General features: G+C 40.4%; 1 protein-coding gene across 4 annotated transcripts in view; it reads left to right on the top strand.

Moving 5' to 3' along the window:
• Positions 1 to 14,081, top strand: part of SNX29 (sorting nexin 29) — a 490,357-nt gene that overhangs the window by 22,983 nt on the left and 453,293 nt on the right. For 3 of the 4 annotated variants that reach the window (XM_054042042.1, XM_054042041.1, XM_054042044.1), the window contains one exon: positions 10,490 to 10,670. In XM_054042042.1, coding sequence (XP_053898017.1) covers positions 10,490 to 10,670 — 181 coding nt within the window. Of the gene's footprint in view, positions 1 to 7,938; positions 8,015 to 10,489; positions 10,671 to 14,081 lie in introns of those variants that run through there. The other variant, XM_054042043.1, reaches the window with a different exon arrangement.

Genomic DNA, 14,081 nt, shown 5'->3' with positions numbered 1-14,081 from the left:
CAAATTGAGGGTCCTGACCCAGAAAGGAGTTGCAGGAGGGTCACCAGGTTATTTTTGGTGGGAGGGGCACGGTATTGCCACCCTTCTGCGCTGACTTCAGAACTGGGTAGCTGGAGGGCGGCAGCTGTTGGCTGGGTACTTAGCTCTGAAAGCAGCTCTCCACCAGCAGCAGCGCAGAAGTAAGGGTAGCACTACCACAACCTCCTATACAATAAACTTGGGATCCCCCCCCCCCCCAACTCCTTTTTGGGTCAGGACCCCTAGAATTACAACACCGTGAAATTTCAGATTTAAATGGCTGAAATAATGAAATTTATGATTTTTAAAATCCTATGACTGTGACATTGACCAAAATGGACTGTGAATTTAGTAGGGCCCTAACTATTATGCTTTAGGGCTCACTGTATGGTTGGTGGTAAAATCAGAAGCATGTGAGGTTCCTTGTTCCGTCTGTGAACTTCCTTAATCTTAAAATTCTGAGATATCCATCCACATTACCTAGCTCAGCTAAACTGTTCCCAAGCTTCCATGTGCTCATATAACCATTTAAAAAAAAAAAAGCATTTTACTTGGCTGCCTGTCAGTAATATGAGATTCTTTTTGTACTTCGAGGAGAGGAGTATCTTTTTTTCTGGCTGCATAGGAAACCGTAATAATGAGTAACATGTGGAAGCTCAGTCAAGAGTGAGAATGTGGATGTGGTGCAGCAGGCAAATTTAACAACACCGAATAGTGACTGAAGAGAACATATGATCAATATGTCAGTGACTATTTGCAAGTAAACTTATTTTTCTGAATGATTGTGCATCTCCAAAACAGGTACAAATGTAATTTAATACTGTTACTACTGTCAGGAAAATGATTCTGATCTGGTTTGTATTAAGGGTGGCTATAACACAAAGGAATAGATGAACTCTGTGATTAACATATCTGAATGCTACATTTCTGCTGTATAAAGGTGGCTCTAGCAGCAATCTTTGGCAGTAAAAAAGTTGGACAACTCAGCTGAACTTAATGGATGCAAATTTTATGACAAAATGTGATCCAGAATTGCTGTAAACATCTACAATGCTGCTTTTTACATCAGTGCTGATCTTTTAATATTGTTTTATTTTTATTCATATTAAATACAAACTGAGTATTTTACCAAAGATACACTTTGAAAAAGAGCAGCCTTTTTGAGTGGATCTTTAAAAAGCCTGTGGTACTTAAAAATATATATAAAATATTATATTTTTGTTTTTTGTAAGAAAGATTCTGAAAAAAACATTTTTGCCCTTTGAGAGCGAATGTGGTTCTCAGGGCTGTAGCTATATGTAATCTTGAAAGGCATGTGCAATTGTTATAGGTCCCTTCTTCCTCAGTAGTGTCGCAGCTCTGTCTCTAGTTTGATGTTCCTTTATTCTTGTGTTCTCTTGGATTGAAATAACAATACAGGACTTCATTTTGATGTTCAGTCAAGATTTTGGTATTTGTTAGTGTCCTTTAGCATAAAGGGTCTGCATTCCTTGCAGTGTTTGTTTGAATAATGGGTAGAACAGTATTTTGAGAAGATTCAAAATATTTGCAGAGAATTCCTCCTCTTTCTTCTCCCCCAGTTACACTTCTGTTATCACAATGGTCTTAACAGAAGCAGAGGTTAGGTGCCTGTTTCTCTCTTCTCCCTGCTCACTAGAACTCTTCTGCTCTTGCCCCTTGTCAGTGATACTCTTGTGCCCATGTGTTTTATCTTTTCTTTGTTGCATCATCTCCCCCTATGTAGTTCAGGTATAATATACTGGTATAGATTGTTCCATTACCTTGGATGCTCCAGGATTATACTAATAAATCATAACCTAGTGACCCATTCTTGGAAGCTGCATAATCTATTTTATAGATGGTAAACCATGGCACAGAAGTTGAGTGGCTTTTTTAAGGCCATGTGAAGAGCCAGTGACAGACCTAGGGAACAGAACTTGAAAATACAAATAACTTATACTTGTAAACCATGAATGATGTGGAGAAAGTGACTAAGCAAGTATTATTTATCCTTTCACATAACACAAAAACCAGGGGTCACCCAATGAAATTAATAGGCAGCAGGTTTAAAACAAAAGGAAGTACTTCTTCACACAACACACAATCAGCTTGTGGAACTCCAGGAGATGTTGTGAAGGCCAAAACTATAATTTGGTTAAAAAAAGAACTAGATAAGTTAATGGAAGATAGCTCCATTAATGGCTATTAGCCAGGATGGTCAGGTATACAACCCCATGCTGTGGATGTCCCTAGCCTCTGACTGCCAGAGGCTGGGAGTGGATGACGGGGATGGATCACTCAATGATTGACTATTCTGTTCATTCCCTCTGAAGCACCTGACATTGGCCACTGTTGGAAGAGAGGATACTGGGCTAGATGGATCCTTGGTCTGACCCAGTATGGCCATTCTACTTCTTGGGGAATTCTGCGCCACTGCGCAATGCAGAATTTGCACAGTGTTAGTAATGGGAGATTTGATCATTAGAAACATAGATAGCTGGGTTTGTGATGACCGGGAGAACCGTATGGTGACTTGCCTGCCTAGTGCAAAGGTTGAGGATCTCTCGAGGCATCTAGATAGACTTGCGTATAGTGCTGGGGAGGAGCCGGTGGTCTTGGTACATGTAGGCACCAATGACGTAGGTAGGAGAGATGTTCCGGAGGCCAAATTTAGGCTGCTAGGAAAGAGACTGAAATCCAGGACCTCTATGATGGCATTCTCAGAAATGCTTTCAGTTCCACGTGCAGGGCCAGATAGGCAGGCAGAGCTTCAGAGTCTCAGTGCGTCGATGAGACGATGGTGTAGGGAGGAGGGGTTTAGATGTATTAGGAACTGGGGAAACTTTTGGGGTGGGGGAGCCTATACAGGAAGGATGGGCTCCACCTAAACCAAAGTGGATCCAGACTGCTGTCACTTAACATTAAAAAGGTTGCAGAGCAGTTTTTCAATTAAGAGATGGGGGGAAACCGATTGCTGCAGAGGAGCACGTGGATTGGATAGAGACTTCTCTTAGAGGAGAGTCTATTGATAGATATTCTCTAGGTTTTAGTCAGAAGGAGAGGATGAAGTATGGGCCAGATCAGATGAGAAACATTCACATAAAAAAGAATCTGACACATCAGAAAAGAGTAGACAAATAAACAGTGACAAATTTTTAAACTGCTTGTACACAAATGCTAGAAGTCTAAATAATAAGTTGGGTGAACTAGAATGCCTTGTGTTAAAGGAGGATATTAATATAATTGGCATCACAGAAGCCTGGTGGAGTGAGGACAATCAATGGGACATAATCATTCCAGGGTACAAAATATATTGGAAGGACAGAACAGGTTGTGAGGGGAGGTGGTGATGGGGAGGGGGTTTCACTATATGTGAAAGAAAATTTAGAATCAAATGAAGTAAAAATCTTAAATGAATCCACATGTTCCATAGAATCTCTATGGATAGTAATTCCATGTTCTAATAAGAATATAACAGTAGGGATCTATGATTGACCACCTGACCAGGACAGTGATCGTGCCGATGAAATGCTAAGGGAGATTAGAGAGGCTATCAAAATAAAGAACTCAATAATAGTGGGGGATTTCAATTATTCCCATATTGACTAGGTACATGTCACTTCAGGATGAAATGCGCGGGCTAAGGGACGTGCTGGCTCCCTTCCTGCAGCCTCCATTGGCCTGGAGTGGCAAATCGCGGCCAGTGGGAGCCGTGATCGGTCGAACCTGCGGACATGACCGGTAAACAAACTGGCCTGGCCCGCCAGGGGCTTCCCCTGAACAAGCAGCGGCCCTAGTTTGAGAACCACTGCTTTAAATGACTGCTTCTTGGAGCAGCTGGTACAGGAACCCACAAGGGAAGAGGCAATTCTCAATTTAGTCCTGAGTGGAGTGCAGGATCTGGTCCAAGAGGTAACTATAACAGGATCGCTTGGAAATAGTGACCATAATATAATAACATTTAACATTCCTGTGGTGGGAAGAACACCTCAACAGCCCAACACTGTGGCATTTAATTTCAGAAAGGGGAACTATGCAAAAATGAGGAGGTTAGTTAAACAGAAATTAAAAGGTATAGTGACTAGAGTGAAATCCCTGCAAGCTACATGGACACTTTTCAAAGACACCATAACCTGAGCCGTCCTTTGTAGGTGACAAATCTGAGGAATTGTCACAGATTGAAGAGTCATTAGAGGAGGTTTTGGAATTAATTGATAAACTTAACAGTAACAAGTCACCGGGACCCGATGGCATTCACCCGAGTTCTGAAAGAACTCAAATGTGAAATTGCGGAACTATTAACTATAGTTTGTAATCTGTCCTTTAAATTGGCTTCTGTATCCAATGACTGGAAGATAGCTAATATAACGCCAATATTTAAAAAGGGTTCGAGAGGTGATCCCGGCAATTACAGACCGGTAAGTCTAACGTCCGTACCGGGCAAATTAGTTGAAACAATAGTAAAGAATAAAATTGTCAGACACATAGAAGAACATAAATTGTTGGGCAAAAGTCAACATGGTTTCTGTAAAGGGAAATCATATCTTACTAATCTATTAGAGTTCTTTGAAGGGGTCAACAAACAGGTGGACAAGGGGGATCCAGTGGACATAGTGTACTTAGATTTCCAGAAAGCCTTTGACAAGGTCCCTCACCAAAGGCTCTTACGTAAATTAAGTTGTCATGGGATAATAGGGAAGATCCTTTCATGGATTGACAACTGGTTAAAAGACAGGGAACCAAAAGGTAGGAATAAATGGTAAATGTTCAGAATGGAGAGGGGTAACTAGTCGTGTTCCCCAATGATCAGTCCTAGGACCAATCCTATTCAACTTATTCATAAATGATCTGGAGAAAAGGGTGAACAGTGAGGTGGCAAAGTTTGCAGACGATACTAAATGCTCAAGATAGTTAAGACCAAAGCAGACTGTGAAGAACTTCAAAAAGATCTCACAAAACTAAGTGATTAGGCAACAAAATGGCAAATGACATTTAATGTGGATAAATGTAAAGTAATGCACATTGGAAAAAATAACCCCAACTATACATACAATATGATGGGGGCTAATTTAGCTTACAACTAATCAGGAAAGTGATCTTGGAGTCATCGTGGTTAGTTTTCTGAAGACGTCCACGCAGTGTGCAGTGGCAGTCAAAAAAGCATGTTAGGAATGTTTAAAAAAGGGATAGAGAATAAGATGGAGAATATCTTATTGCCCTTATATAAATCCACGGTACGCCCACATCTTGAATACTGTGTACAGATGTGGTATCCTCATCTCAAAAAAGATATACTGTCATTAGAAAAGGGTCAGAGAAGGGCAACTAAAATGATTAGGGGTTTGGAACGGGTTCCATATGAGGAGAGATTAAAGAGGCTAGGACTTTTGGAAAAGAGGAGACTAAGGGGGGATATGATAGAGGTATATAAAATCATGAGTGGTGTGGAGCAAGTGAATAAGGAAAAGTTATTTACTTGTTCCCATAATATAAGAGCTAGGGGCCACCAGATGAAATTAATGGGCAGTAGGTTTAAAACAAATACAAGGAAGTTCTTCTTCACACAGCGCAAAGTCAACCTCTGTAACTCCTTGCCTGAGGAGGTTGTGAAGGCTAGGACTATAACAGGGTTTAAAAGAGAACTAGATAAATTCTTGGAGGTTAAGTCTATTAATGTCTATTAGCCAGGATGGGTAAGAAATGGTGTCCCTAGCCTCTCTTTGTCAGAGGGTGGAGATGGATGGCAGGAGAGAGCTCACTTGATCATTGCCTGTTAGGTTCACTCCCTCTGGGGCACCTGGCATTGGCCACTGTCGGCAGACAGGATGCTGGGCTGGATGGACCCTTGGTCTGACCCAGTATGGCCATTCTTATGTTCTTATGTACTGTTCTGCGCAGAATTTCTTTTTCACTGCAGAATTGGCACTGCAGAACTGCTGGCTGCCACTAGGGGCTGCTGGATCCAGCAGAGCCCAGCTTCCTAGCTTGCAAATAGAAGGCCCCGCCAGGGGACAGGAAAGGAGGAGCTAGAGGGTTCCCAGCAGGTACAGTTCCCAGCACACTCTGAAGGAAGGAGGCGGCATTCAGGAAACTCAGTACAAGCCTGTGACCCAGCATCAGGCAGTTTCTCCCTCTGGGCACTGTGGGGAGGAGGTGCGGGGGTGCCCTACAACTGGGCTCTGAGGAGGGAGGGGTTGCAGGTGTCTGGGTGCATGGGTACCTGCAGCTGGGCTCTGGGGGCAAGGGGTTGTGGGTGTCTGGGCTGAGGGGTGCCCCATGGCTGGGCTCTGTGGGCAGAAGGTATGGGTGTCTGCCACCCCCTCTCCCCTGTCTCAGCTCTGGGTGGGAGGGGGCAGAGATACAGGAACTGGGTTGTCGTAGGGTTTTTTTTAACACTCTACTCCTGGGGGAATTTTTGTTGTCTTTATTGTTACAGACATAGTTGCTGACAGGTATTTTGAAATACATTACCAAAATAATTGCAACTGATGCAATTATATAGTGTTATTTTGACAAATAAAATATGCAGAATTTTGCAGAATTTTAAAATATTGTGTGCAGAATTTTAATTTTTTGGTGCAGGATTCCCTCAAGAGTGCCATTCTTATGTTCTTATCTTAAACATTCTTTCTTCTTTACAGCATGCTATCTTATTGTATTATAGGCAGTGATTACCCTCCCTACAGTGTCTTATGATTCATAATGCAGAAGACTTCTGTGATAACCACCATCATTTTCTGTATATGTTTATAAAGAAGAATGACTAATTTATATCAATGTGTGTATGGGGGAATTAAAATATTAGTATCTAATCAAACGACCAATTAAAAACAACAGAATTTTGCACCTGCTTGGCTGTGAATAAATAAGAAATTAAAAAAATCTATTCACATAGCACAGAAAAGGCAATGTCAAAATATTGTACAATGCCACTTAATGTGAAAAATGCTATAAAATGTTTAAAAGCATTTTCCAACTAATTACAAGGCAAACATTTAAGTACAAGCTAGTTACAATGCCTAAGTTGTGAACTTTGGGCTTTTCCCCTTCTCCCCATCAAAAAGCCATAGATTTGTACTTTCTGAAACCAGACTTCAAAATTAGTTCGTCCTTGCCCAATAAACCACTTCAGGATGGCATTCTAACCTTGTAATACACAGCTGAGTAATGTATAATACATGGGAGCTTTATGGAACCTATAATCAAATAGAGCAAAACTGAATGTATAATTTATGTAAACTTTATTTTGTGTAAAGTGGGTGAATATTTGAGTAAATATTTGAGTAACTTGCATAATATCAGTATATTGCCTCACATTTATGCAGGATACATTGAATACAGAGTAGATCATCTTCCTGATTATTATTTATGTATGTGATTGTCAGACTGTATTGTATTGTAAACCTGAGAGGTGGGATTTTTCAAAAGCTCTGTGTGTCTGCTCCCAATTAATTAGTGACTTAGTGCTTTTGGAAATCCCACCTTATATCAATATGTTCATATTGGACTATAGTATGTAATGCTAGTATTTAATTTATATTCAATAAATTTTGAATATTAACTGTTGATGCCCGAAATTCCATCCTTTTCAGAAAGCCTTGATTGCTGTCAATAAGCAGAGTGCCAGGAAACAGAGGGATTGTTAGCTTTGAGCAGAAGGGGAAATCTATTTGTTTTTTCATTCCAGTAACATTTTCATTTCCTCTTTCAGTTTTTCTGTCTTACTGAAACACAAATGAATGCATGTTTTCATAAACAATCATAAGAGACTGTCTTCATAAAAGAAGTAAATCGAGGTAGTTTTGCTACTGATGTATTTTATTTTAAGGAATCTTTTCTTTTCTTAGATATGCCCGTTTAACTGTTTGAAATGGAGAGACCCAAATAAATGCAAGCCAGACCAGAGCTACAGAAATAGTAATAAAGCTTCCACACATATAGTGTGGCCCTCTTTATCTTTTCCATGTTAGTTCATTATATAAGGCCCTAATCCATGGTAAGCACATGTTTAATTTTGCACATGTGAATAGTTCCATTTTAGTTGTTAAATTTAGTCCATGTGTAGGATCCGTGTGTAAAGGAACAGGGGACAGTGAGAATTGTTATACTGGATCAAACCAGTGGTCCATCTTGTCCAGTATTCTGTGTTTCACAGAAATGTATAAATCCCCCAAATGAAAATGTCTGTGATAAACATGCCCATGGGGGAAGTTCCTTTATAACCCCAGGGATATGTGGTTGATATGTCTTTGAAGTGTGAGGTTCCTATCTCTTACATGTTTTCATCTCATTTAGCGGAACTGCCAATTTTCTTGTTCACACTTCAATATTTTTCCCTAATTTTTTTCAATAATATCTTGTGGTACTGAGTTGCACAAGGTTATATGGTTCTATTTTTATTCAGCCTTGTATTTAGGTTTCAAAAAATATATTAAAAAGATGCCAGTTTAACATTTTAGTTTCCTTTTAACAGATTAGAGGCAAATAAACCTAAAAAAGCAGCTAACCGCCCCAACAGCTCCCACAATAACTGTGTCTCTCAGCATGCAATCCCTATTCAAAAGCGTGAACTTCTGCAAAGTTTTTATATTAGCAGAGAGAAACTAGGACTGCCTGATTGACCTTTCCTATAATATTAATTGCATTAAACAACCAAGCTTATTTAATTTAGAGAAGACAAATAAGATGTGACAGGATTGAGGTGTTTAAAAACTTCCAACCTGAGAAGAGATTGTATGCCTTTTGTGATTTTTTTTTTTTTTATTGCCTTTCTTTGAACCTTTTATATTTCTGTTATATCCTTTGAGAGATGGGATGGCCAGAACTGAGCACAGTATTCAAGGGAAGGGTTTACTATCAATTTATGTAATGGCAGTATGAGGTTTCGCTATCCTTTTCTTAATAAAAACCTAAATCTTATTTGGTTTTTGACTACCATTTTACATTGAGCAGAGGTTTTCATTGAGCTGTCAACAAGGGTGCTTGTGTCTCTCTCCTGAGTGGTTGATGGCTTCTAAATTAACAGCAAAGTGTAGGAGTAGTTTAAATTGTTCTCTCCCATATTCATTTCCTTGTACTGATCTGCCTTGAATTTAATCTGTTTTCATGTTGCCAATTGTCTAGCTTTATTAGGTCCTTTAGAAGTTTCTCAGTCTTCTCTAATTGTGACCATTTGGCATCGTCACAAAACTCTAATGCTAATATTGCTGTATAGTTTGGTTTTGAGCAATATATATATTTCATGCAATACTGATGGTCAGTAGTAATTGTCAAACTGCATATAACTTGTTAAAAATATTATTTTAATGGCAAGGAATAAGATAATAGATGGCTGCTCCTTTCTACCCAGTGAATTGGGAGGATGTGACCTGCCATAAAAGTATCCTGAGAACATCTTGAGTTTAATTGAAAAATGTGGTGAAGTAAAAGTGTTTTATTGTACAAACGTATGCTGTTCTTGACCTGTGTATTGTCATTACCTCTAATTCAGAACTTTCTTGGGGGCCAGTTCCAGATTGTGGGATTAACTCCCCCAAGAAATAATGACCATCACAATCTGCACCACCTTCCACATCAAGTACAAGGCACGTTTATTTGACCTTGCCTTCTCTAGCATAAACACATAGCAACATGCATATTTAAAAAAACAAACCAAATTCTCTCTCCTTCCTGTCTCCCCCCCCACAAAAAACAACAACAACAACAACCACCATACCCAAAACCCACTCTACTTCTCCTCTAGGGACAGGAGGAGAGAACAAACACAGGACAAGTGTTAATCATATTGCTTAATGCACTGCTGGAAAATGGTCAGATGTCAGAGTGTTGAGCATGGTATGAGAACCTATATAGAGTAGAATGGTAGTTAACTGCAATACGGTAATTTGATGGGAGGTTTTTAATAGTAAGTAGAATTTGTTGCCAGCAAACTTAAGTTATCTTACATCAGTCACAAATTTATCAATTCTGGAGCATAGGTGTGTTTTTAAAAACGATAGCAATATGCATCCCCAGATGAAATTTTGGCCCTGCTGTTAAATTGGATGACTTTTTAAATATATATTAGATTTAGGAGTGAAGGTGGAATCCTGCAGGGATAATTCTTATCACAAATATCTACAGTCAATAGCTTCAGAGAAATTCTGTAGAAGTAAGCAAGCTACTAAACTGAAGGGTTACAACAAGCTGGGAAATGATTCATCTATGTTCAAGGTCATAAGCAGGTAATTGTATTGTTTTAGTAAAATAGCATGTTCTATAGATAGGAGACAGTTTATTGTGTGTGCTTAAGCATGAAATAGTAATTATATTGGCTTTAGAATGATATTTGAAAAAACTGGCATAAAAATTTGGAGGTAAGAATAGAAATGATATAAATGGTATTCTCTTTAATGACTTTGTGATAGGGAGAGAGGAAAATAGACCAGACATATTTGTTAAGTGTATTTTTGAATCTTAATATATCTTGCAGAGCCAGTGTTTTGGTACTACGTAAGAGAAGTTCTGAATAAACATGAACTACAGCGCTTCTACTCTCTGAGGACTATTACTACAGATATTGGCAGAGGCCGTGCCTGGCTACGCTGTGCATTAAATGAACATTCTCTGGAAAGATATGTCCATATGCTGCTTGCAGATAAAAATCGACTTAGGTAACTATATTTAATGACTTAATAATGGAGGAATGCATGCAATTGCAGACTAAGCACTGGCATTTAAAAATATCTGAAACTAGTAGTCGATGAAGTAGTCCATTTTATTTTAGTTAAACCACATAGTATCACACTTTTAACTGCTGTTTTAAATTTTTCATAGACAACTGTTTACTATACAATTTATTTTATAATCTGTCCAAAGCGTTCTAAAAATTTCAGTGGCTAGCGCAGAGGATAGGAAATAATGCACAATGGAAAACATAATCCCAACTAAACATATAAAATGATGGGGTCTAAATTAGTTGTTACTACTCAAGAAAGAGATCTTGCAGTCATTGTGGATAGTTCTCTGAAAACATCCACTCAATGTGAAGCGGCAGTGAAAAAAGCTAACAGAATGTTGTGAATCATTAGGAAAGGGATAGATGATATGATATATGGCCTCTATATAGATCCATGGTACACCCACATCTTGAATATTGCGTGCACATCTGGTTACTCCATCTCAAAAAAGATATTTTGGAATTGGAAAAGGTACAGAAAAGGGAAATAAAAATTATTAGGGGTATGGAACAGCTTCCATACGAGGAGAGATTAATAAGATTGGGACTGTTCAGTTTGGAAAAGAGATGACTAAGGGGGAATAGGATAGAGGTCTATAAAATCACGACTGGTGTGGAGAAAGTAAATAAGGAAGTGTTGTTATTTATTCTTTCTCATAACACAAGAACTAGGGGTTACCAAATAAAATTAATAGGCAGCAGGTTAAAAACAAAAGGAAGTATTTCTTCACACAACACAACCTGTGGAACCCTTTGTCAGAGGATGTTGGGAAGATTATAACAGGGTTCAAAAAAGAACTAGATAAGTTCATGGAGAATAGGTCCATCAATGATTATTAGCCAGGATGGGCAGGGATGGTGTCCCTAGCCTTTGTTAGCCAGAAGCTGGGAATGGGCCACAGGGGATGGATTACTCGATGATTGCCTGTTCTGTTCATTCCCTCTGAAGCGCCTGGCATTGGCCACTGTCAGAAGACCGGATACTAGGCTAGATGGACCATTGGTCTGACCCAGTATGGCTGTTGTTATGTTTTTATGATTTTGGACTCAGGATTCAGGGTTCTGTCAGACTTTGAGGAAGTCACTTAATCACTGTGTCTCAACTTATTTGTAAAAAGGGTAGTGTGCTATAGAAGTGTTAAGGAATAATTTAACGTGCACTTTGTAATCGTCAGATGAAAGGCACTATGGAAGTGGGTAATGTTATTGATTTTAATCACATTCAGTTCTATATGACATACTTTTGTCCTTTTCTCCAGTCTGCTTAGATCCTCCTGTCGCTGAAGATTCTCAAGAATATCTGTTATCCTTCCAGTGTCTGTCATCCATAGATTTTGGGCCTTATCCGACTCCTGTTGAATTCAATAGAAAGATTTCCTTTTAATATCAAGCAGTTTGCTCCCCTTTCTAAATCACTTTATGGGTGTAGCAAGCAAGATCATTCCTAGCAGTAAGCTGTTGGGGACCCACTTTTCCACTCCATAGAAAAAGATTTCCTTCCATCTACTCTGAGTTACTCTAGCCTTTCTGCTAGCTAGTTAACATTCAAGACATCCAATCTTTCACAGACGCCTCCAGTTTTTTACTTAACCGTCAAGTTTTTTGTTTGGTATCTTATCAAATGTCTAAGGGAAGTACTCTTATTTGTATAGTGGTAGTCTCTGTACATAATAAAGAAAGAGGTAGATTCAGGGTTGACCCAAGGAACTCTTGATGCCAACTGGGAGAGGGCCCTGGGGTACAGGGATCCCCTGGATTCACCGAAAGAATGACATGCAAGATCTTTAATGAAAGACTGTGTCACAGCGGTCATAATCATTGTGAGATGTTTATATGGAAAATATGCGAGGAGTTATGTGTATATATGCTGAAAATTATGTTCTCTAGCCTTGTAGTTAAAGGCAGAAAACTCAAAGATAGCATGCTTTGGGTATGTCTACACTACGGGATTAATCCAAATTTACAGAATTCGATTTTTGGCAACTGATTGTATAAAGTCAAGTGTATGCGGCCACACTAAGCACATTCATTCGGTGGTGTGTGTCCATGTACTGAGGCTAGCGTCGACTTCCGGAGCGTTGCACTGTGGGTAGCTATCCCATAGTTCCCGCAGTCTCCTCTGCCCATTGGAATTCCGGGTTGAGATCCCAATGCCTGATGGGGCAAAAAACATTGTCGCAGGTGGTTCTGGGTACATCCTCCCCCTCCCTCCGGGAAAGCAATGGCAGACAACATTTTCGTGCCTTTTTCCTGGGTGAACAATGCAGATGCCATACCGCGGCAAGCATGGAGCCCGCTCAGCTCAAGACAACAGTCATGAACATTGTAAACACCTCGCACGTTATCGTGTGGTTTATGCTGAACAGGTACCTGCAAAACCAGGCGACGAGAAGTAGGCTACGGCAGCGCGGTGACGAGAGTGATGAGGCCATGGACATGGAATTCTATCAAACTGCGGGCCTCGGCGCTTTGGAGATCATGCTGTTAATGGGGCAGGTTATAGCCGTGGAAACAAGGCCCGGTTCTGGGCCCGGGAAACAAGCACAGACTGGTGGGACCGCATAGTGTTGCAGGTGTGGGACGATTCCCAGTCGCTGCGAAACTTTTGCACGCGTAAGGGCACTTTCATGGAACTTTGTGACTTGCTCTCCCCTGCCCTGAAGCGCCAGAATACCAAGATGAGAGGAGCCCTCACAGTTGAGAAGCAAGTGGCGATAGCCCTGTGGAAGCTTGCAATGCAAGACAGCTACCAGTCAGTTGGGAATCAGTTTGGAGTGGGCAAATCTACTGTGGGGGCTGCTGTGATGCAAATAGCCACAGCAATCACTGAGCTGCTGCTACGAAAGGTAGTGTCTCTGGGAAATGGGCAGGTCCTAGTGGATGGCTTTGCTGCAATGGGATTCCCTAACTGTGGTGGGGCGATAGATGGAACCCATATCCCTATCTTGGCACCGGAGCACCAAGGCAGCCAGTACATAAACCGCAAGGGGTACTTTGCAGTGGTGCTGCAAGCACTTGTGGATCACAAGGGACGTTTCACCAACATCAACGTTGGATGGCTGGGAAGGGTTCATGACGCTCGCATCTTCAGGAACACTAATCTGTTTAAACGGTTGCAGCAAGGGATTTACTTCCCAGAAAATAACCATTGGGGATGTTGAAATGCCTATAGTTATCCTTGGGCACCCAGCCTATCCCTTAATGCCATGGCTCATGAAGTCATACACAGGCAGCCTGGACAGTAGTCAGGAGCTGTTCAACTACAGGCTGAGCAAGTGCAGAATGGTGGTAGAATGTGCATTTGGACGTTTAAAGGGACGCTGGCGCACGTTACTGACTCGCTCAG

This window comes from Malaclemys terrapin, chromosome 10, assembly GCF_027887155.1.
Source record: "Malaclemys terrapin pileata isolate rMalTer1 chromosome 10, rMalTer1.hap1, whole genome shotgun sequence".
Lineage (NCBI taxonomy): Eukaryota > Metazoa > Chordata > Testudines > Emydidae > Malaclemys > Malaclemys terrapin.
This window is presented reverse-complemented; position numbering and strand designations above follow the sequence as displayed.